Raw genomic sequence first — 24,754 nt, 5'->3', positions numbered from 1 at the left:
CCCTCTTCCTTAACTGAAATTAAGCTGAAGGCCTTTATTACTGATAAGTTTAAACAAGACAACAACTGCCAGCAAGTTGTTCTGCCACTCATCCCAGCACAGCCAATGGAGCAGATTGAGTCTCGGGTTCAGCCTGTGCCCCATTAGAGAATAAAGTCACAAATCCACAAGGGATCCTGCTTTTGCTCTCCCTCTTCACAGCTGATTGTGAGGCAAGCCACACCCTTCTCTTAGATTTCTAATTTCATCCCTCCTGGTTGTCATAATGTCTGCTGCATTGCAGAGGTGGCTGAGCCAGCACCAGGAGGGGTGCCCAACACCCAGGGTGGCAGGCAAGGAAAGCAAGGACTGACAACAAACCACAGCAGCATACCCTTTGTATCTCCTGTGAACACCCTGAGCTCACCAAACCCACATTTCAGGCTGTAAGGGTTCAGTTCTTTCTCTTGTTGTTAATGAAAAGGATGAAAGCATCCACCTTCAAACCTGCTCTGTCCTCAGCATGAATCACTCCATGCCATCCCACCACAAATGCATTGGAGGCAAATGCAGGGGAAGCAGAGGGAGGTGGGTGGTTCAGCCTGGCCACTGCATCCTTCCTCACCTTGCTGAAGGTTCAAGAATAGGATGAGCCAGGTGCACAGCCACCCCACCAGATTGCTGCTCCTGTGGGCTTTGCAGGGTAGAGAAAAGGGCTCAGGGTGAGCCACATGAAGCAGTGGCACCAGCTCTTCCTGCATCAGGTCAGAGATTTTGCCTTTTCCAGCTGCAATGAGAATGTCAGGAGTCCATCCTTGTCCTGGGAAGGGGCGCTGACTCACACCTCAGAAACAAGAGGCCAGAGGCTGTAGCAGAGCAGGGCAAAGCACTGCAAGGATTCCTCTTAGCAGACAGACAGCAAAGCTTCTGGCACATCCCTGAGCCAAGGCAACCCTGCTTCCATCCTGCTGGTCCCACACTCTGTCCTCTGGTATCCAGGGCACACATGAGGGGCCAACACCAGAGCTGAGCAGCAGCAGTCCTCAAAACAGAGCCTGCACTTTTGTGACTTCCACACACCTAGCACCAGCTTTCTGGAAAACAGGAGCCTCTGTCATGCCTCTGATGGGAGGGAAAGGAAAAACCAGGAACTGTGATTGTTACAGAAGGAATTGCTCTAGGTAAGAGAGGTTTGGGTTTTTTCTTGATTGGTTCTTTTTTATTAGGAGGCCTTGTTTTCTACAGAAAGCACACTGCACGTCCAAACGACAGCACAGCACCATGTTTCTGCCATGTGTTTTACAGTATTTTTATTTTGGGGCAAGTCTTACACAAGAGGAAATCTGGTAAGGCAGATCTAGAATGCACAGTTAAGTGAAAAAAAAAAAAACACAAACCAAAATAAAAATAAAAAATAAAACAAAAAACCCAAACTAAGCCAAACAAAGACCAGACAACATGGGTAAGGTAGACAAGAACTTTTATATTCTGACTACACAATAACATTCCTCTCTTTTTCTCCACTGCCACACTACTGTAATGGATCTGCTTCTAGTCTAATTTTAAGGTTGTCCAGTTAAGTTGTCTGCAGATTCTTTAAACAAGTTGACCTTTACCTATTTAGAGTTTCTTCTCAGAAACATTCATATATTATACAGGATATACAGATTTTGAACCAAGACACTTAAAAACACACACAACTATAGCCGCAACACTATCATAGCTGCATTGTAGTGATTACGTTGTTCAGCCAGCTGTAGACTCTGTATGTACATTAGATTTTATAGTGTTATTTACATAGATGGACTAAAAGCTATCTTTAATCTAAAAGGTAAAGGCTCTTGTGTTTAAGTATGTGCAGTTTTCATAGCCCTGTGAAAAAAAAACACACACAACAATTATATACACTGTAAACAGCACAAGGCATGAGTATCTCCTCCTACCCCAAACAATCTCGCAGGAAAGTGTATGTGCACTAATATTCCTCTTCCACTTCTGCTCCTGATCCTCTGGTTTTCTTATGAATAGCACGGTTAAAGCTGTGGCAGGCAGGAACCCAATGATTGTCATGAAGACCCAACTTACAGCCCGGGATGCCCTTCTGGGACCGGTGACAGCACATCCAGTACCCAGGCCCATAGGGTAAAGCTTGGCAGTATGGTTTCGGATGCCACCGGCACAGCGATACGTCCCCTTTCACATACTTCTTCTTGCACTGTTTGCAAGGGTCTTCTCTGTAGCGGGGATCACGGACCCAGCGTGAGTCTGCTGGCCTGATGTTGTAGTATTCAATAATGAATTTGAAGTAGTAGCAAGTGCATTTTAGGGCAACCAGACTCCTAGTAGGAAGCAATCCGAAGATCTTCACTATGATGTGGTGAGGCAAGAAGGCCATATACTGCTGAGGCTCCAAAAGCTGCTGAATTTTAAACCTGGTCTCCAGAAAGTCATGCGAAACCTGCCTTTTCAAGCAGGAAGCATCAAGTACTTGCAAAGCCCCTTCTGTCAGAGGAACAGAAAGGGCAGATAGCTCTGTAGTGTTTCTGACACACGATCTGTCAGATGCCAAGGCATCCTCATCTTCATTTTGGGCTACTTCTCCTGGCTTTTCTTGGGTACTTTCCCGTAGTGGCTGTTGCTCGTGAGCCACAGGCTGGTCAGCCTGGAGAAAAAACAGCCTCCCTGGGAGCGGATCTTCACTAGAACTGGAGATAGAGAGCTTCTCTTTCCTGCATCCTTTCTCGGTCTTGGTGACCGATATACTGATGCATAAAGGCTCCTTCCTAGCAGGATGCAGACTCTGCTTTGGGAAAATTACAGGCTCTTTCAATGTACAATCAACAGTCACGTTCTTGCTCTGCAAGGAATCCAGTGGCAACCTGGCAGCAGCCGGACATGTGGACAGCAGAGGTCTGGGTGGCTCAATTCGCATTTCAGATTCACTCCTGCCAGCCGTTATTGCCAACACTGCATGAGCAAGTCCTGAATTCACATTCTCCATCTGAGGATCCAGCCCAGAAGGAAAAGGCTGCCCAGCAGAAGCAGCGCCACCCCACAATTCAGCATCACTCAGAGGGCCACAACGTCCTCCATATCCAGCCTCTTCTCCTGCCTCCTCCAAGCTGGCCCCCTGAGCCAGGACAGCAGAGGAGACCTTCCCCGCCTCTCCCTCAGGCTGGGTGCCAGTTGCCAGGAGCACCCTCCCGACATTCCTGCGGAAGCTGTTGTTCCTGGAGAGGCTCCCAGCCTCCCGCTCGCTCTGGCGCCGCAGGCACTCTGACTCCAGCTTGGCCACCATGTCCAGCACGCGCACAGGCTCGCTCTGCTGCTGCTCACTATTGCTGCAAGGTCCCCTTTCCACATGTACCTCACATGCCCCGGCAGAGAAGAAAGGGTCTGAGCTGGAAAGTGCACCTTTAGGCTGAGTACTCAGCCTCGTAGCAGAAGCAGATGTGCAGGTTTTCGTACAGTCTACCAGTAAAGCACTTGCTCGTTGCTCCAGGAAGGCCACCATCTCTATCACCGAGAGGGACCTGCCTGGGAACACACCCTCACCGTTCTCGTTCACATAATGCACTGAACAGTGCTCGATGCCACAGGCAAAAGGCTCCGGCTGGGAGCACCTGGCATTTGCCTCCCTCATTCTTTCCAGTTGAATTTTGGCTTTTTTAAGATCTACTGATTTTTTCCTGCGTTTCACTGTTCTTCCATCGATATCCCACGTGCTTTTGATTTTCATGGAGCCCAGCCGGTTGTTGCTGCTGCACTGCTGGGCTGCAAAGAATGCAATCTTCTCCTTAGTATTGCCAGGCTTCACTACAGCCCAGACATCCAGCGGCCCTTCCCCTTCTTCTCCCTGGTGGATCGTTGCAGACAGGGCGTTCTTCTTTTCCCTTGCACTTGGACCATCTGCTGGACCTTTCCCATTCATATTGCACATAGTATTTGGATAAATAATCCCCAGAAGCTTTTGAGATGGAGTCACGAGGGAGGGTTTTGGGAAAACGCTCAGTTTGGTGCAGTTGTTGGTGTATTTTTCTTCTTGTGCTGATCTCTGATGGCTCATAGGCGGGCCTCTCAGGGAATCCTGGCTTATTTCTGGAGATCGCTCTTTCTTCTGTAACTTGAGATATGGCTTTAAGTGCATACCAGAAACCCTAGAAAAACAGAAAGGGGAGAAGTTACAGTTGCAGAACATGCCTGCCTGGAGTTAGAGAAGGTGGCCCAGAGCTGGCACCACCATGCCTCCTACTCTATGTCAAGCAGCCCACATGAAAAAGGAACCACATGAGAAAGGAAAAGCTGCAACCAAGGCTGCAGCATCCACCCTTGGTGAACTTATAGGCTTACAATCTTAAGGATAGCAGAGATCTTCCCATTAGAGAAATATTTCCAGGAAGTGGCAAGGAGAAATCCTAACATTTAAGTTAGATCTGCCATGCAAACATAGCTAGTGGTTCATTCTAGAGTTAGAGGCAGCCTTCTGTCCATTCATTTCTTAATCCACTAGTAAGGTACACACGGGTCAGAGTTTATCTTGACATTAGCTACCAGGTAAACAGATATTCTTTTTAGTGGATAATGTGCAGTTAAAGCTGGAAAGGGAAATTAGCAAGTGTAATTATACTCATCAGAGATCCTAGAAGATACCTGATCTCCCAATATAACCCAAAATGAAACCTACCCTTTAGTGCATCAATAATGGCAAGTTTAGGGTACTTTCCCATAAAGGCCCTTATGCTAGACATCAGATGAGTCCATCCCGCCCTGCCAAAAGCAACAGAAGCATCATGTACAGCTGAAGAGAATCACTTTCAAAGGCTGTGTTTTTATGTTTAGGAATTCAAGAACTGTGAAGGAGACACTTGGATGCTGCTGACATTACAGCAGCAGCACCACTGTGCAACTGTCTCAGGCACTCCTTTCTGTTACACCTTTGCAGTTATCTTCAATTCAAAGCTCAGAGCACTGCCACATAGGATGCAATTATCAGGGGACTTCAGGCTCTTTTCCTGGGAGGATCGCATAAGCATATTGCAGAACTATAGATTATGTTTCCATGGCAATCTTTGAATTGCTACATTAAAAGGGCTCCTTTTGAAACAGGGATAATCTGTGCTTGCTAGTTTAAGAACTGGTTCAATGCTACATTTATCATGAGCTGATACAGACGCATTCAGACAGTGAATGTTTCCCTTGACAGCCACCACCAAAACAGTTGCTTTAGTACTGCATTTCTAGCCTAAAAAATCCGCTTCTAATTAAAATCCTCAAGTCATAACATCTATAAAGTCAGAGAAGTTTATAGCTGTAACACCTGCAGTTCGCACACATGACAGGTTTGTGTCAGACCAATGCAGGCAGAGGCCAGCCGGGCTCTCCCCTGCCATGCCACATTGCCATCAGGGCACACACCTACCTCAAGACGGCCCAGCTGATGCTACTCAGGATACCTGTGGGGTCAGCACATGAAGAGAGAGAACCCAGCTCACCCACCCTCAAGCAGACCCACCATAGCACACAGGCTGGCTGTAAGAGGGATGTCCTAACAGCAGATGCTGACCAACAATGTGCACGCTGTAGGAGGAACACAGAGCACAGTGTGGGGACTTTCCAGACAGCCTCGCTACACAGATTAGCTGCGGACCCTCCAGAGAAACTGATGGCAGAATGGAGAGCTGAGCCAGAGAGCATCAGAGCCAGCTGAGGGAAGGTTTGAAAGCAAGATGCTTCACTTCCAGCTGCTACCACAATACACACAAGTATACAGGGAGCAACGACACACCAGGCACCTTCCTATGCCTGTCCAAGCAGAGGAAGCCTCTGCCACTAGAAGCGGCCGTGCTACTTAACCACTGCTTTCCTCTGAGGTTTTGATTCCTCCTTCTGATCCTCATGATAAGTAGTAGATCTGTGACAAGCGTGGGGAGAGAGGTTTTGGGGTCCTGTGCAGTGCTTTGAAGGCCAGGAGGCAGACACAGGAAAGGATGCAGTTATGTTCTCTCTCCTCCTAATTTTACAGGAGGATCATTACCTCACTCTTGTCACCAGACAGTGTCAAAACCATCTGTGGTTCACCTACAGACTGGGGGGGTAAGAGAACATTCCTTACTGCAGATACACATACCTAGTCCCTGGGTTAATTCTCTCCCCTTGCCTTCTGCATGCTAATTCCAGCTCATGGTAGAATTGGGTCACCTCCCAGTTCAGTCTCTTCTGCAAAATGCAACTGAGCTATTTAGACTGCCTTCTCAGTTGGATGCTAAAAACTAAAAAAAAAGAAGAAAAAAAACCACAAACCCTGATAAAAACAGAACTTCAGGGTGCTAAAATATATGAAAAAAGACTGGCAAATCACAGCTGCTGTAGTTTGTTTCTACCTCACTTTCCATACATTCTGCCTCATCTCAATTGCACTTTATAGCTAAGAAGTCAGGCCACCAACGGTTCTGTGCCAGAGCCCAGCCCAAAAGAGCAGCAGGTGAACCACTGCAGCAAGCTGCTGCAGAGAACAGTGCCTGCAGCCCTCCTCTCCCCACCCAGAAGGGCATTCTGGGGCTGTGCTTTCCAGACTAGAGAGAGAAAAGCTCCAATGGCTGCTCACCACCATACCCTGGGGAGAAGAGGTGAATACAATTAAATACACGACTTTGCATGTTGAAATCTCATGAGCTCGGAGCAGAAGATCAAATTTCATTCATGAGTTTTCATGCCAGGATGTTTGAAAGATGAGCTGAGCATGTTTTTAAAAGGCTTTCTTCAAGCAGTTTTCAGGAATCCAGCAGGACAATGAGTTCAACACCTTTCATTAAGAGAAGCTGCACATGAAGGTGAGACCAGGTATTATACGAATGAAAACAGGACCAAACTGGTTACCCCAACACACTCAGAGGACATGTTTAGCCAGCAAAGTTGGTTCAGCTGCTCCCAGCTATTTCTGCTCTATGGAGAAAGACAAAGGGTAAAGCTATATGCCTCACCTACTACAGATTTCTCCTTTAAGGTTGTATTTCCTCCTGTGTTTCAGTTAGTCCCTGGCTCAGCCAACAATACCATTTAAGGTTGAAAAGTTATAATTTACATAAGAAAATTATGCCTTAGTCAGAAGTTTTACTGCCAGAATAATTGCCTCATTTGAATTCAACATGCAGTTCATTGCACTGTCTTAATGGATCCAGATTTAAACCATCATTTAATAACTTTAGACAGCTATAAAGAGTACTGCTATCCCCACCTGACCAGCTGAATCACAGTGTCACCTGGCTCCCAGTTCTCAACAGTGGGGAAGAGAACTTCCATTTTAAAAGGGTAATGGACCTTACCTGAGAGTACAAAACAAGCCCCCATCCCACACACACTTTGTTGTGAATATTAAGATCAATGAACTCTTCAGCAAACATAGCTTCTTCCCTGCACGTCAGCAACACATTTCATTTCTAGCTCCTAGAATTAGAACAAGGCTTCCCAGCAGAAATTGCTTTGAAGATGAAGCAGAGCCTAGTCCCCACCCACAGACTACCTCATTTCTGCAACATTTCAGTGCTGGCAAGCAGAGAATTGTGGCAGCTGCAGGTAAGCTTTTAAATATTTAAAACCACCAAAAATAGTTGTTAAAAGGTGAAGTCACTGACAATTCCCTGTGATACTTAATTGCAGAATAATTCTGTTTGCTTTCCTCCACCCTTTAAGTTATCAAGCATTCTAATTTTATCTTTAGAGACAACGACTCTTCAGAAGTCCATGGAGTAAGCATAAAAGGTTTTCAATCCCAAACGTGTGGTACTGAATTGCTGATAAGAGATAATTCTGCCACGAATGACGAGCACTGAAACAACTAGCAGTGCTCCCTTTATACTGTTATTCCATCCTTAAGCTGATGAAATAAAAGGGTCAGTTTTTCTATTTCTAATCAGCCATGTCTGAAAAAACAGGATACTTAGAATTCTGGAATGACACTACTGTTTTACAAGTTGTAACTACAGCTTGTTTCCACTGCAGTTTTATCAAGTTAGTTACAACAGAGGATTGATATAAAAATGTATGTCTTTATACATGCACAGACATGCACACACCCCTCTTCTTCCTACTGAAGGCAAGGCCCATAAGCCACAATCCAAGCTGTCCAAAATCTTTTTGCATCATTTTGTATTTATGTATCTTCTAAACCAGCAGCCTGAAAAAAGAAATAATGTATTTACTTTAGTGGAAGCTCCAAGTTGGAAGAAAAACTGGTACAAAGAGCCTTAACTTTCACAATTCCTTTCTAAGGTTCACAGAGAGCCTAGATGCACTCACTGCCTCACTGCACCTGGGTCAGGTACTCTCACAATGCCCTGTGAAGGCCACAGGGCTTCCTCTAGCCAGCAAGAACAACAACAACAAAGCGTAATCTGCTCAAACAGCATATTCACACTGCAAGTTTTCTGGGCAAAGCACTGGTAGGTTTTATTAAGATGAAAATTTCAATCAAAACCCCAAAGTTTCCTATGGACTTCTTTTTGTAAACACTAACTCCAGTCAACAAAAGTTCCTAGCGCTGCCGACTGCACACACATTGGCAACTACAACTCTGACAAAGCCCTTAGGATGTACTAACACAAGGCAGAAGCCAAAAAAGCCCCAAAAAAAGAAAAACAAAACAAACAAGCAAACAAAAAAAAAAATTAAAACCCCAGCAATAATAAAAACCTACACCAAGCATAACCTCTGGCAAGGCATTCGTCTTCCCTGGCATCCCATTTTGCTGTCTGTAGAGCTTAATTCCTCTGTAAAGGACACTGACGATTACGAAGGACTAAGTACTGAATGCAAGTTAAACTATGGTCAACCACTTGTTATTTCTGGAAGGACTCGGTGGGTCCTTTGGACTCCTTCTCCAGTACCATTTCCATCCCCTTTGCACTGCACCAGGGCAAGGCAAAGCAGACAAAGAGCTGCTTCAAAGGCATTCCGTGGATTCTGCTGCAGCGGGAAAGTCCCAGACAAGCAGCTGGGATGGAAGGCTCTCTGCTACTCTACTGCAGCTTTTTCTGGTGAATGGCAAGTGTCCAAGCTCAGAGAAAGGCTCCGGGTTGGGAAGCACGATACTCCAAGACCAGGGGCGGGTTTGACTTCAGCAGCTGTAGAGGCATCTGATTTCTAGAAAACCCACTCCCTTGCAGCAGTGGTTTCATATTAAAGCAACTGCTCCTGACCCACCTCTCCACACCTGTGAAACTGCCTCTTGCATCAACTGGAGAGCAACTGAGGATTATTGCAGAGTTTGACAGCAAACAGAAGGCATCTAACCACTAAAAGCAGCACTCTCTGCTGGAGTGGCCAGCAGGAGAAAACTGAACACATGGAGCAGAGCTGGCCCAAAAGAGCCAAGGACCTAAATACAAAGTAGGTGCCTAACTCTTAACACTGGATCACCCATGACTTGTTCACCCACATCAGGTGTTCAAATAACATGACTTTTGGAGCAGCAACACCCAAATATAACTGTGCACAGGAGCAGCTATAAAATCCTTCAAGCATAAAATCCATCATCTTCACCCAGGCACAGATTTCAGGTAACAGATTGCACATTCAAGCCCAATGCACAGGCTACTCCGGTTTCAGGGCTCTCACCCGTAAGTTTTGAACACATTTTAAAGCAAACACACACACACCCTTCAGCATAAAGCACAGTAACCTCAGCTATTTCTAAATTTAACACAGGAAGAAGTGCCATTGCTTTGCCAGTCTTTTGTATAAAACCACTTACCATGAAGCGAGTGACATAGAAGTCACTTGCTGTTAAGCCTGAGGAAGCTCAAACCCATTCTCCCCGCTTCCCAACCATGCTACAGATGACACAGGCGTGACAAAGCAGAAGGGAACAAAATAAACTGGAAGATTTTGTATTTAAGGTTATAAGCTGCTCCAGAAACACGTAGCTCAAAGATGATGGGATAGCACACATGCCTGTGGTGGAAAAGGCTAAGACAAGAAGAAATCACAAAAGGACAATAAGAAAAAAAGGTGGTGGTTTTTACAAAGCTTCTGCTGAAAGTTGGCCAGAGCAGTACAGATAAGTGACATGTTTCATTCTAGAAACATCTTCTCTTTCTTGTTTTCTAATTTATTAACTGCAAGATGACCAAGACCTTTCTTAATGTCATGGCAAAAAAAATTTCTTCAGTTAATGAACCAACACAAAGTGATGCTATTTCATGTTCAATATTGTACATACATAATGAGGACACATGAAAGGTGGTAGAAATTAACCTTGGACCACGCTATCATTAAGAGACTCAGTTCCAAAATAAGAATAGGCAAAAGCACATCTGAAGGCATCAATCAGGTTCTTTTGAAACCCAAGACCAAAAGGAACTGGTTCATGAAGTCAGCTGCACTATGGTGCAAAGGATTTCACTGCAAGACAGCACAACCCAGCAGGCATTCTCCAAGAGTCAAAAGGTGTTTTCATTATTAAGAACACATCCCAGACAGGAACAGAAGAAACTCCAACTGAACACTCCTTCTTCAGGAAGGATACAAGAAGCAGACACAGGGTTCAAGTCACCAAGTCACATCGCTCAGAAACTTGTATCTTAGAGATCAAAAAGTCTAGGACTAAACACAAAAACTGGTGCAGTGTTAAGTCACTGCAAAAATATGTAAAAAAAAAAAAGAAATAGAAAGGCTCTTCAGTTTGTGAGAAAAGACACAGAGAAACAGGGCTGCAAGCAAGGTTAGGGCAGAGATTAAGCGCAGTCTTAGTACAGCACAAAATATCAAATTTGAATTTGCATTATTTCTAAAGAAGAGTGGAAAGGGTGATCATGAAGGCAAAAGCCCAGGGGTTAATTTGAGCATGAACAAAAAGCTTAATGAAAACTGCAAGGATTGGCTCACCTCAGTTTCAGAATCCAAAATAGATAGCTCTTATAAACTGCAGGCCAAGCAGCAAGACTTATAAACATCTTGAAAGGCAACAATGGGAGTTAATAAAACATGTAGCACTGCAGGGAATAAAGAGAATGGAGATAAATTGCAGCCTCTCCAGGTCTGGTAATTTGACTGCAATATAAAGGTGCTTTGCAAGCAAAGATGATTAAAACAACACAGAAAAACAGGGAAGAAGGAATAGTTCAGTATGCCCGACTAACCTGAAGGTTTGCAAAACAGTGATCTTTTTAGGCAAATGTACTACACATCTTACTCACATGGACTTCAGAAGGCACAAGGAGATTTACTGGTTTTGACAGACTGGCAGAAGAATGGGAAAACAGACAAAAGGAACTGTCTTAGCAGCAGCCAGCCCTGCATGACTTACTCAGCTTATTCAGCCCTGGCTGAGTAAGACAATATCAGCCTGAAAACCAAAGTCATGCCTCAAGTGTCAGTCTTGGGAATATCTGATTTTGTTAGGAATGACCTCACAACAGGTGCATCCACAGAAATTATGGCATTTCCAGAACAGCAGAGGCACAAAGCTCCAAGTAACAGAAACTGAGGAAAGTGCTGAAATTCAGATGGAGATGTGCCAGCAAGCTGAACACCCAAGAAGTTTTGGTGGTAACTAAGAACAGTGTACTGGCCACCACAGACGCCCATGAAACAGGTAAGTAGAGGTGATTCTGTTACATATTCAAGACAGCAGTGAAAACTGTCCTGCCAGATCTGCTCTGGAGTGCAGCATACACTTTGGCATGATTCAGAAGAGACGTATCTACACTGAGAATGAGACAACAGTTGTTATTCAAGAAGCTACTAGATAACGCTTGGGCCATTTAGCACAGCAAAAACACATGCAGGGGTATCCAACCACACATTACAGAACACAGCAAAAGAGGCAAACCACTGAAAATAAGAAGTGGTCCTTACGCAAAAGAAAAGAAGGAACACAAGTTTGAACAAGTATACAAGGTTGTAAGAACATTCAATTAGGAACCTTCTTTAGATTCTCCAACTGCACAGATAGATCTGTCATATTCAGTTAACAGCTTAATCTACAGAAGAGAAGATGTAATTGCTTATGAGACTGGACTAAGTTTACAGAAGGAATTATGAGATACTGCTTGGGAAAGCAAGGAGCTGGCTGATCCAGGAAGTCTCTTCCAGCACTAAATTACCACAAGACTAACAGAGCAAGTACATGCTGTCTACACAACCACAAAGAACAAAGGTTAAAGTCTGTTTTAAACCCACACAGTTTTTGGAAATCAGAAAGCTGGCACTCTTCCTCCACACTGAGGAAGTTTAAGAGTCTTGGTTGCAGAAAAAGAAGGGGGGGGAAAAAAAGTCCATATATTTTCAAGTAGCTTGAACTCAAACAAACTGGCATGTTCTTGCATTTGCATAAGGACAAGTTGTTCAGTACGGTGTTCCTATAAAGAGACACAGTGAGAGGCGTTCACTTAATTGTCACATAAGCACACGTGTTTGAAATCAATCGTGCATTTCTTAAGAAGAGACACAGGAAAGTGTGCAATACAAAACCTGAGCTTAAACTAATCTAACTACTTATACCACAGTAAGACAAACCACAATGATTGCCAGCATTTCCACTTGCTTTAAGCTGACTGTGTGTTGTAAAGCCACTATGACAAACCATTCTCCAATTTGGTTTTACTTTGAAGCCATGTTCCCAAATTTACAGCTGTTGCTAAAACCCCAAAGATTTGTTCAAGTACGGTCCCAGCTGTAGTGAATCTGTAGTTGTCATTACAAAATAAAAATGCCAAACACATTTCTGCCTTTAAGCCATTACAACATTTCACTTAAACACAATCCAAAAGTAAGAACTTAGACTAAACATTTGAGTGACATGCAAGACAATAGGAAAGTAAGGAAAAGGCTAAATCAGTGGTAAATGACTACAGACAGACCAGCCGGTTTGCTCATACCGTTTGACTTGATGGAAGGTGGAAGATGTGGAATTCAGCGGTTCCCTGTGGAGGCCAGCTCTGCAGGAACTCTTCATCGTAACTACCCCTTCAGCTAAGGCACGCTGTTACAGCCAGTCCATCCTGGGTCATGCACAAGGCTCCCCCATCAGCTTTCCTTGCCCCACACAGAGCTTCACCTTGTCTCCGCCACCTAGAAACTGAACAAACAAGAGGCACGTAAGATCATCACATTCGAATACAGCAGAAATTGAAGCACAGATGGTCAGGACAAGGACCCTTTCCCAAGGGAGAGAACACACACACACACACACACACACACATATATATATATGCATAAAAGATACAAATAAAAGATACAAAAGAACTTAACATCATCACATGATTATTGCTGCTGGAGTTTCTGAACACCATTAAAATACCAAGCAACAACCCCCACAACAGCCTGTCTGAACACACAACACTTTTTCACCTTATATATGACTGCAGTGCTACCTTGGCACCTCCCAGCGAACACGCTGTCTTCTGAGCTCCATGCAAACAGGACGCACGAGATCTTTCTGCTTGTTAGCACCGCATCAAGCTTTGGAGGGAAATCACTGCTAGCAACAAGATCTGACGCTGCCAGGAGTTACGTTAGTGTTCTAATCAAAATAACATGGCAGATTTCATAAAGGACAAAAAACATACCACCATGCAGCCTCCAAGCCTTATGAAAACTGCCCCGTCCTTGCATCACGCACAGATAAGGCAGAAGATTTCACCAAAACAAAACTGTTCTGCATTATCTCTCATTTGCGCTGGGTTGCTGCTTTCTACACCTTGTCCTTGGAGCAGACACTATTACTGGCACTTTAACGTACTTTGATGGTGAAAGAAAAACAACCTTTGAGTTGGAACATAAAAGGAAGAAGTGACACAGCAAAAGATCCCTGGAAAAACTCAAATACTCCAAGCCTGAGTTGCCAGCAGATTGTTTTAAAGATTGTTTGCTTCCTCTCTAGAGGAACATGCACAATGATGCTGTAATAAAGGAATGCCATCTGAAGATGCTAACTATAGAGCTGTGTCCCCAGGGGATTTGTCATTTAGTGCAGCAGGTTATTCTTGCCTTTTCAGCAGCTTTGCCCAGTGCTCCTACTGCTGCCCTATTCCTACAGCGAGTGGTATTTCCACAGAGCAGCCTGGTAGAGGCACTCGATAGAGGTTTCTGCTCGCCAGCAGCCAAGCTCTCATAGAGATGGAGCCTCTCACATCACCCCTTTCACAACACCTGCAAGAGGAAAAAAAATCCCATGCAGAGAATCACCTACCAACTCACAGCTCAGTTAATCAGTGCTTGACCAACATGGTTTACAACTCAATGCTGCCACTAAACACTCCTAGCTTGGAAAACCTGCTCTAACTTGCTAGCCACACACACTGAGAAAGCAATGAAGGATGACTTTCCAGTCAGGGAAAACAGGAATTGGTAAAGATTCACCTGACTCAATGCCTACTGTAGCAACATGATTCCTTTAGTGACAGTGAATAAGAGGTTAATAATCTGCCCACATTTGAGTAAGCAGAAGCCTAAAATAATATATAAAATATTATATGAACACATTCCAGTCTTCATGAGGAACTCTCAGCTGAGCTCTGCATAAGGCAAAGAAACATGTCAGATGGAGAAGACTGAGACCTTCCGTTGGCAGAGCCAGAGGATGAGAGTATGCCCTTTACTCCATGAATTCAGAAAGACAAGGAGTTCAGCTGCTATGGTTAACAGCAGTAGAAACTGAAGTTTTGTAGTTAAACACCATTTTCATTAGACTACCCGGAACTTAAAACAAAGACCTACCTGCAAGAGTGAAACCTAGGCACAAAAATCAGCCATTTCTGATGTTTTGTGGGCTGTAAAATATATATATTCACAAATAGTAATTCACAGAGGAAAAAGCAGCATATGCATAACGCTTCATGAAAATCAAGTTAAACACAAAATCATTACTTTCCCATGAACCATCAGTAAGAGGCACTAAAATTCTGACTTTTATCCAAGCTTTTGTCTGGCTTTCCTTCTGGCTTTACTGACACTAGCATTTCAGACTCAGCAGGAACTGTACCACAGGAACATGATTATATCCACACCCAAATAAATGCAACCATACGATTTCAAGAATGCCAGTCACTTTTTCAATAGCTAATCCTCTTTCCATGTATTCCTGGTTAGGAATACCAGATGTTTTGCTCTAGTCTTACTCCTTTGCAGATCAATTGAGAAGTAAACAGTGAAAAGCCACACAAAAAATGTGAAACCAAAAGATATCTTGTTTGCAGTAAAGTGCTTGAGAAACAAAACCATCAATCAAACTGATTCAGGTCAGGAATCCACAATCCAGATGCAAGCACAGGCATCATACAGTGGGATGTCATGCACTTAAGAAGGGACTAGCACCTACTAGAGGGAAGCAAAAGCTACCAAAATAGACAAGGGCAAGTTCAGATAGGCACTGTAGCGCAGATCCAAATACAGCTCCATACAAAGCATGCTTTTTCCCCCCCCTCCTCCTCCTATAGCTGCTGGGCTGTAGAAAAGAGCTGAAATAGACTATTAATGCCAGCAAGCTACTGACAAATTCCTACTGTGTAAGTAGTAAAAAGCTGTGCTTGTGAATTAAGAAAAAAAGAAGAAAAAAAAAATCAGCATCCAAGCTAGCAGAGATACTTACTGCCTTTTAACTACCACAGTGTGTTTCTTTACCAAGGCTGATCCTTATCAGTAGGTGCTTCAGCTGATTTGTTAGCTTTGCACAGAGTTGGGTAGAGCCTGAAAACTGAAATACAGATGCACAAAGAAACAAAACAGAAGAAGAAGTTAAAGACCTAATCATGTTGTTCTCCTTTTCTGAAACCACCCCCAAACATATGCCTTTATGCATAAGATGTGGGAAGGACTCAGATTTTGGCAGCAGTGAGCATCATGTCCTCGCAGCAATGGACCGCAGCTCGCTGAATGGTCCCACAAAACTCCCTATCTTATCATCAGTTCTGAACGCTGCTGCAGTTTAGAAAAACAAATGTATTAGCTCAGCTAGCATGTATGGAGGAGGGTCAAGGTCTCTTCATCTGCACAGCAATACACTGCAGGTTCTGATATTTTGATAGCTAAAGTTACACTGCAAGAGCAAGTGCATTTTAAACAGTAGCAACAGTAAATGATTAACAAAGGACTTCAAAGGATGGGCACATCCTTTCAGAAAATTTGCCTTCTAGGAAGTAGTCCATGGCCTAGGAACTTGTTCCGAGCAGCAATCACGGTGTTGGTAAAAAACACATTTGATGACCCCATCCCCACACTGGGCTAGCTTTAAGATGCTCCCCACAGGGCCATCTCAGTGGATCAGTTGGGCAAAGAACATCAGCACGCTCAGGATAAAGAAGAAATCAGCTTTCACTAGTCCCAACATTCACACTTCATGGTAGCAACCAGCAACCCATGGCATGTCCCAGACTAGGTCAGCCAACAAGATGATACACCAGATCCTTATCTTAGCCCCTTAACACAGCTAGAGGAACACAACCTTTTGTTTTTAACTATTCTTTGTGTAATATCTACCTATTTTAAACACTGCCCTTTAAGACTAAGTTCACCAGCTAGGTTTCTCTTTTTTATTTATTAGAACAGTCTTAGGCAAAATAAGAGAAAACAAGCATGTTTTAACTAAGGCTATCTTACAGTTTCAGAGTGACCTCGCATTTGTGTTTCCATGCAGCTGATAACAAACCCCCACATCGAACTAGGTATTTAGCAAAGACACTGTATCCATCTTATGAGCATTAAGAGATGTACCGATTAATAAGTACAATCAGATGAGATTCTCCAAGTCCTGCTGAACTGCAGTTTGCCCCTTCCAGCTGCAGCAGGCAGCTACAGGAGCCACCACTGACATAGTTTACCTTGTGAAACTTTGTGTGCTCAGCTTCCCCTCTGTTTGATGGTCAAAAGGTATAACTTTGCATAGATCTGTTATCTAATCTAAAAGCAATAAAGCTGCCACACAGGCTCCAGCTGGAATAAACATGGAAGGGAAGCTTCCCGTGCCTACTTACACACCAAAACCTAGTACCACTTCTTTCAGGTACCATGAATCAAGAGTTGGCCAAGCAGCAAGACCTCATTACCACTGCCTTTGGCTCATCTCCCCAACAAATTCACTCTTGCCCTTTTCAAAGTTCCACCAAGCTCCCATCCATACTCTGTACCCTGGATAACACCAGACAGAGGTTATTTAACCAAGATCTGACAAATCCCACATAAATTAGAGCTTGGCCATCCATGTCAGCAGGGAGCACATGGATGCTCTGAAGCACTGTGCAGCTCCACAGCCATTTTGGTCACCATAATTCCTGCCATACTGGGCTCCCACCCTTCCCTCCCAACCCCTTCACATCATCCCTTTTATCAGCACAGGTTCCTGTTCCATTTCTCACATGAAGCAGCTCAAGGAGCTAACTAGAAGAAAGTTAACCCACAATAGGTCAGCTCCCTGAGCCCACTTACCCCTGCACCTAGCAGGCACTAGCAAAGCCCAGTGGGACAAAGCTGTCAGCAATTCAGACTGAACTTGGCTGTCTCAAATCCACACCTTGAATTGTGCTCAGAAAGGCGTCTACTGCAGAGCAGTTTTTAACTTGTTTCAAGTCAAGGGAAAGGAAGACTTCTGAATGCATAGTGTGCAAAACACAGTGTTTCAGAAGTGGGTAAACAAGCATGTAGGGCTTCAAGGCAACCCTCGACTCTTCAGTAAAACAGCACTACTTGCTGTAATGATAAGCATATGAAATGTTTATTCTAATGAAGCACTACAGGGAGAACCTGCCTTCCTTCCAAGAGCATATCAATAAGAATGAAAGGATTCAAATTTGTAGCTCTCATGCTTTCTCTCCTCTAGGTGTGGTTAGCATTGGAAGGACGAAGTTATCCTCTCTCCCCCTGAAAGGAAGAAATCTCAGAAGAGGAGAAGAGCTCTGCTGCACCTTGTTAACTCTGTATTTTAATATTGGGAAAAATAATATTACAAGTGTTTCCCTTGTTAAACTGTTCCTGAAATGTTTCAGCTGTCTTGCACAATTTGGGTAAGGCTATCACCCATTGCTCAACTGGGAAGGAGTGAAGAACTGGCTCATTAGATTTGTTCTCCTCAATCCAAGAGGAAAACAAAGCCACTAAATCTCTTACTTGCCAATGCTGCTGCAGTGCTGGTGATACACAGATCACAGGTTACTCCACTTTCTAGAAAGCTACCACCTACTTTGGCACTCTTTGACACTGCATAATCTACTGCGTGTCCTGAACCATAAATAGGGGGTAGCTAAAAACCATGGAGCAGGGCTACAGCTGCTGCAGCCTCAGGTTACAGGGTATGAGTAAAAATACTCACTGTACTGCTGCACACTTGAGGCCGTGTGATCCACGAGCCATGGCTGAATTATTCAGCGTATAAAACCAGATTTGTTTTCCCATGCAGATTCTGAATTAAAGAAAGGCTACTTTCTTGGGGTGAGGGGAAGGAGAAAGCTTCCAGAAGCCTTCCTATTATAGAAGCAATAGAGCTGGTTCCAAAAATAGTAAAGAAGCACTCCCAGAGCTCCGGAGACATTGTGCCGTCTTTTGTAAGGCTGAGGATTCGCTGGATTGCTCCTGTACATACAAAGAACAGTAGAAACAACAGCAAGATACAGAACTGATGTTAAAGGAGAGTTTTGGGACAAACACCAGTGACAGAAATTCAGAATACATGGAAGAGATCAGCTGGAATACCAACCTGTCCCACTTCAGAGAAAGGCAATTAAAATCAGCAAGAAGAATCACATCTTTTTCAAGAATGCAGCATTAGTTTGCTAAAGAAAATCCTGATTATTATTACAACACCAACGTGGCAGATGAGGATTGTAAACAATTATTTCATCACCCTGTTTTGCTTGTAGATGTTAGGGATCCTGGCTGGAGAGGTCCACTTGACTCATTTTGGCACACATTTGGTAGATTCATTTTTGCTGCAACAGCTAATAAATTGACCATCACATGGCCTGCCTGACAGTACTTACTCACTAGTTTGCCCATAATAGTTTGTTAGTGACCCAGCAGCATGGCATTACAACCCATTCTAATTCTTAAAAATAAAGCTTCCTTTGCCTGTTTTGTGGCAGCTCTTAACACAGTGAAAATTAACCCATTTGCACTATTCCTCTGATTGTAAGCACAGAGTTGAATCTATGTAGTCCAGCACAGGACCAGCCATTTTATTGGCATATACTCACAAAGTGAAGTGTCAGCAGGGAACTAAAAATCTCATACTTGATACTATGTAGGCAAGAAGTCCCTCTGCACCAAGATACACAATGCACAGTAATAATGGCTTCTGTACATCTTTCTGTGGGGTATTAAATGGTTTCTAAAGTAGAAGAATAAACCTACAGGTAACTTTTGGATATCCAGTAAATAAACACAATTGTTTTAGAACTTTTTTAAAAGGAAAACCCCACAGCAGGTGACCCAGTGTTAAACACTAAACTCATCAGCTTTGAAACTTAATTCACTGAATTAAATATGGCTTTAACTGGTTTATATGGCTCTAACTGGTTTCGACCAGCCTTTGGGCCGAGAGTTCTCCTTACAGAGACCACCCCATATGCCCTGATCACAGGTCCAGCCCTATGTAGTTTAGGAGAGTGAGAGATAATTAATTTTTGCGTACATCTGTGGAATCTTACCCTTAAACCAAAAGGTTACGTTGTGGATTTCTCTGTCCTATACCACTGTGGATACCTTCTCAACAAAACACAGACACAAAAGACACCACCACTGTCCCCCCCCCCAAAAAAACCCCAACTGAACATAAATGACACACATACAAAAGACTCAAAGCAGAACAGGATTTTGTCCACATGGATTTATTCCACCAATCCACTGCAGAGTTGAGAGGTTACAGCAGTCACTAAGCATCTCTAAAGCATCCAAATCTTTCCTCAGTCACCAAAACCAAATCCAAACAGAAACCTTACAGCAGCACAAACACTAGATTAAATATAATGGTACTAAAAAAAGTTTCAGAAGTAATTGTGCCATTAGTTTCAAGTATTTCTGTAATTCAAAATGCTCATTTTTTTTTCTATCACACTCCTGAGTCTACTCTGTTTTCAGCTACTTGCATCTTCTACAGTTTTTTTTTCACCAATGCCTTATGAATTGTCACGAAGTCTTAAATCCTTTCCAAATTCTTGTTTAAACTAGGACACTGCTGGTGCCCCAGCATCATGCTTCTACACAAAACTATCATCTTGCAAGAATAATGTAAAAACAACAAACTCTAATTTCAAATTTATAAGTAAGCCATTTACAAAAAAACCCTCTGCTCTGAATACAGTTAGACTGAGAATACCCACCTTCAGGAGAGATTTCATGTAAAAGGAGGCTCAAACTATTTTTCACAGAACATTTTATAACCAACTGCACCACTGCATCTGCTGAGGACAGAAACTTCCAACAGATTCATTAAAAGCATCTAAAAACAACCCACCCACAAACAAACAAGACACACCTCCAGCTACACCCACTCAACAAGCTTTGGATTCACTGGTATTTCTAGTGGTATCTTACAAAACAAAACACCTCCAAAGAACAGGCTACAGTCTAAGACTAAAAGAAAAATTAAGGACCACTCACTAGAGTCAGTTTTCAACATGGCCTCTGCAGATGGTGGTCTTGGCTGCCCCAGGCCCTGTCCACCCAGCTCCATCATAAGCCACCACAGGACACAGCCCAGCGACTGGCACCACTGGGGAAACCTATTTAAGAAAGGGCAAAAACCACACCCAACAAAGAGGAAGAAGAAAAAACCCACCAAGGTCAGAGAAGGGTAGGGAGGAGTAGGTGCTGCCTGGCAGGGCAGGTAATCCCCTGCCGTGAAATGGGAGTGGAAGGGTGTTGGTTAAACGTTAATCTTTACTTCTCACTACCCAAATCCATTTTAACTGGTGATAAACGACTTTCTTTTTGTTTCCTCCGCAACAGTAACCAGTAAGCTCCCTGTCTTTACCTTGACAAACTCTCTAAAGCTATTCCCTCCTGGAAGGAGGTGTAGTGAGCTACCCCACAGCTAGGTGGGTGGTTGGCTGTTGGCCAAGGCTACCTCACCTTTTCACAGCTTTCCACAGATCTAAAGAAATTAAAGTTATTCTGACTTTGCTGTTAATTGCTGGTGCCGTTAACTGACACCACACACAAGAATCATACATTTTCAATTTGACTGCACACTAAAGGCTGCCAATCTTCACTCTTCATTGGAAGACAGTAATCTGTCACAGTGCTGAAGACATTTGCTCACAACATGCACAATGAGTCCCCATCATTTCAATCCAATAGCATATTTTTTGCCTACTGACGTGCATTGCGTTGTCTCCAACAGCTCCAGGCCTGCAGCATGAAGTCATGCACGTGGCATGGCATGGAAATGGTACAGCAGGGTGTCAAAGCCAGCAACATAGAGACATAATCCAAACCAGTGACAGACAGAATAACACACCAACTCAGATGAGCCTCAAAACAGCATTTGGTACAACACCACAATCAAAGCAGACCCCCAAGATACCCATCATACAAAACTAGGCACTTGCAGCCATCACACTGCAGAGCTTGTTCAAGCACATTCAGCTCAGCAGAAGCAAGCACAGGGAAGAAACAGTGCATGGGTGAGCAGAGCTGGGCCCAGACAGGGCCCAGGCAGGTGAACGATCCAGGAAACAGCTCTGGATGCAGATGATGTTTCTCACCACTTAAACGGCCTTACAGCTTGCAAACCACAGACCTGCTGAAAGAGACCATAAAGGACTCTGAACACCCAAAAGCACAGGTGATGCACCACGGCTGAATAGCTTAAAACAAAGATGAGAGGCAAGCAAGAGTACACACTAAACGTTTTTCCCAAAGTATCTGCTTTGTTTTATACAAATTCTTAAGAGGACATTATACACAGAACATCTTCTGCTGAACTAACTCAGCTACAAATAAGCTTGGGTTTTGGCTGCTGAACTGCAGCAGAGACCAACATTAAATACAGTATCTTTTTGCATGATTATTTCAAAGACTGTTTAAAATGCAAGCTAATTTAGAAACCTACCAATTCCATGGATCTTTACTCTTTTTTTGGCTGCATTTTCAAAGGCTTTCTTCCCTATTAATAACTCAGAGGTACTTGAAGTAAAAAAAATAGCTTTATATTTTCAGAGCTTTGTATTTGATACACCTAGCGACTAACACAATTACGTTTTCAGAAATTCCAAGCATAGCACAAATTCTGCTCTAATTCATTCTTTGAAGAAAAAGACAGGACCTGAAATAGCACCTAAATTTCAGTAAAGAATAACTTCTGCACACTCAAGTGCCTTGTTAAAACTTCTGCTGTAGATCCTTTCCTTTTCATGTTTCATCTTCAGAATTCAGTAGCACAGGCCTGCAACAGGATGCCAGAAACAATTCTGAAGCAATTCTTTCCAGGATAATGACCATTTCATAAGTATGAACATTTCTGAAAGTTTACCTGAAAACATCAGATTTGGGTTTGCTTCACATTACTTTTAGCCTTATTAACGCAAAAACAGCTTTAGAGGCAAAAAAAGGAAAAAATCTATGCATTGCTATCTAACTCAGTATTCTCAGCTGCTCCTCTCTACTACAATCTATATTCTGTCTTCAAGGCTTCCTCCTCTTGCACAAAACTGAGAAAACATGAATAAGAACCACCAAATCACCAAGCAGCTAAGCAGAAATTAAGGTACCCACAACTGTGTTTTCAAAAGGATGGTTTAAGTGAACCAGATTTTGAGCTGGGGATTGTTACTTTACTGTGAAAATACTCAGCACATTTTTAGGCTTCCCAGTGGAACAGCTGGTGTGACCACACAATACAGCAGAAGACCATAACCTTACATATCAAACATGCCAGCTCCAGAGCTCCCACTCACCATGCTGGCTTTCATCAACAAATTGCTACCAAATCCTTCTCCCAAAGCCCACTGAAGTCTGCTAGCCTGAAAACTAAATTACCAAAGTAATTACCATGCCCCATCAGCCCCATCTCTTGCCATTAAAGGTCTCTTACTAATTGTCTATGAGCTTGCAGGAAATAGTTTCAAACAGCTCCCTCAAGAAAGTAAGTTTCAAGCCTTAGTTTTTCCATTCTGAGCCATCCCTGCACTATTTCATAGCTCTGATAATTGTACCACTGACTAAACTCCAACTGGGAATAGCTGTTTTTATCATCACTATTAAAAACAGTCCCTCATACTGTTAGGAATCTGGAAACTCATTGTAGCTTCATCCCACCCTTCGGCCTCTCAAAACACTATAGAGCAATGAAACTATGTGCTGAAACCAGAGGATCCCTGTGCTGAACAAGTTCTGTAATTTCTGGATAATTACAACTGCTTCCTAAGCACAGACAGCCATGAAGACTTGCTTATTGATTTTAGAAGGACAAGCGGAACAAGATCTTAGAAAGCCAAAGTGAATTTAGTTTTTCCATACTGGACTAGGAAAGTTGAATTCTTCGTAGAAATGCAGCAGTGATGTGCATGTTAAAAAGCCTCACACATTCACCAGAATGTAAGGGCTTTTTAAGTAAAGAGATTCACCTGCAGTTTTCCTTTTCTAAAACCACATTATCTTGTTTTTTACACCTTAGGATGACTGATGGCTCTCAGAGAAGTAGCAAGATGCAAAAAAGCAAAACAAAACAAAAAAAAAAAAGTAAGAGTTGAAAGAAGAGCAGATTTAAAAAGCAGCTTTTAATTATCTAAAGTTACAGTTGCCAAGTAGACAGCAAAGAGGCTGTGCAACACATACAGATGGGAAAATTCCCCTAGATTTATTTCACAGTCAATTACAGTGGATTAACCTATTAGATAGAGCAAAATACTTCTTTTTGTGATGCAAATTTCAACAACTTGAAAAAAATCATTGCCACTCTGATACACAGGATCAGCAATTTATTCTATCACACTTCAGTCATCACAGTCCATAAACACACCCTTACGAGCAACCTCTCCCTCTTTTTTTAATGCATCTTCTGTCATTATTTCCTTCTCCAGGAAAAGTATCCCTTCTTGGCTTCCTGATTTGAGTATCATTTTATACACCCATAAAGATTTCTTATTGCTGTTAAAGAGAAGCATCAAACACCCTCACTGTTTTACAGACACCTTTGCACGAGCTCACAGGTGCTTATATTATTCATTTCTGCCTCTGCAAGATGCCACCGTACAAAGCATTTGTCAAACAGAAAAGCATGGTGGTTCCAAAGAGCAGCCTTCCAGGATCCCTGCGCTGAACAGTGGGTGTGCCTACTTTTGTTTAATATCAAGCTCCTTCTGGAAGAGCCAGCTACATGGATAGTTAAGTTTTTCCCCACCTCCAAAAACATCTGTTCCTTTTCTAAGTTCTCCAGACTTCCTTCCCTTTACCATATCACAAAGCCTTTCTTTTTAGCAAGGCTGCCTTCTTGATAGTCTCCATCACCGTTATCTTCTTGCTTGCTGCAGAGCAGCCTGAATCACTGAATCTTGCAGAGCTTCCAGTCCTTTCAGCTCAAGGCCAAGCTCTGAATTCAAGCATCCTGATTTAGAGAGAAGGCTGTTAAGCTCTTTCCCTGCCTCCTTTTTTAACACTCTACAGCTTCCTGCCCTGGGAGGCAACCAAGCTGCTGTAAGAAATGCCAGTTTCTGTTAAATACCCTGAATTCCTGTAACACTGAACACTTAAAACTATTACTTCCAAATCTAGCACTGTAACAGCTTTTACTCCCCAAAGTGCAGAGATGAGCAAAAATTACTTCAGCACAAAGGAGTTTTAGTTAGTTCTT

At 43.2% G+C, this 24,754-nt stretch overlaps 1 protein-coding gene across 14 annotated transcripts in view; it reads right to left on the bottom strand.

The window, feature by feature from the left end:
• Positions 1-666: 666 nt before the first annotated feature.
• Positions 667-24,754, bottom strand: part of FBXO34 (F-box protein 34) — a 42,316-nt gene continuing 18,228 nt past the window's right edge. For 4 of the 14 annotated variants that reach the window (XM_080618112.1, XM_080618102.1, XM_080618103.1 and 1 more), the window contains 3 exons: positions 15,566-15,670; positions 12,855-13,054; positions 672-4,136 (listed from right to left, as the gene is read on the bottom strand). In XM_080618112.1, coding sequence (XP_080474238.1) covers positions 1,955-4,136; positions 12,855-12,931 — 2,259 coding nt within the window. In that variant the 5' untranslated portion in view covers positions 12,932-13,054; positions 15,566-15,670 and the 3' untranslated portion in view covers positions 672-1,954. The other 10 variants (XM_080618105.1, XM_080618115.1, XM_080618106.1 and 7 more) reach the window with 8 other exon arrangements.

Source organism: Psittacula echo, assembly GCF_963264785.1.
Source record: "Psittacula echo genome assembly, chromosome: 5".
NCBI classification, from domain to species: Eukaryota; Metazoa; Chordata; class Aves; order Psittaciformes; family Psittacidae; genus Psittacula; species Psittacula echo.
The sequence above is the reverse complement of the archived record's forward strand: the minus strand, read 5'-3'. Positions and strand labels throughout refer to the sequence as shown.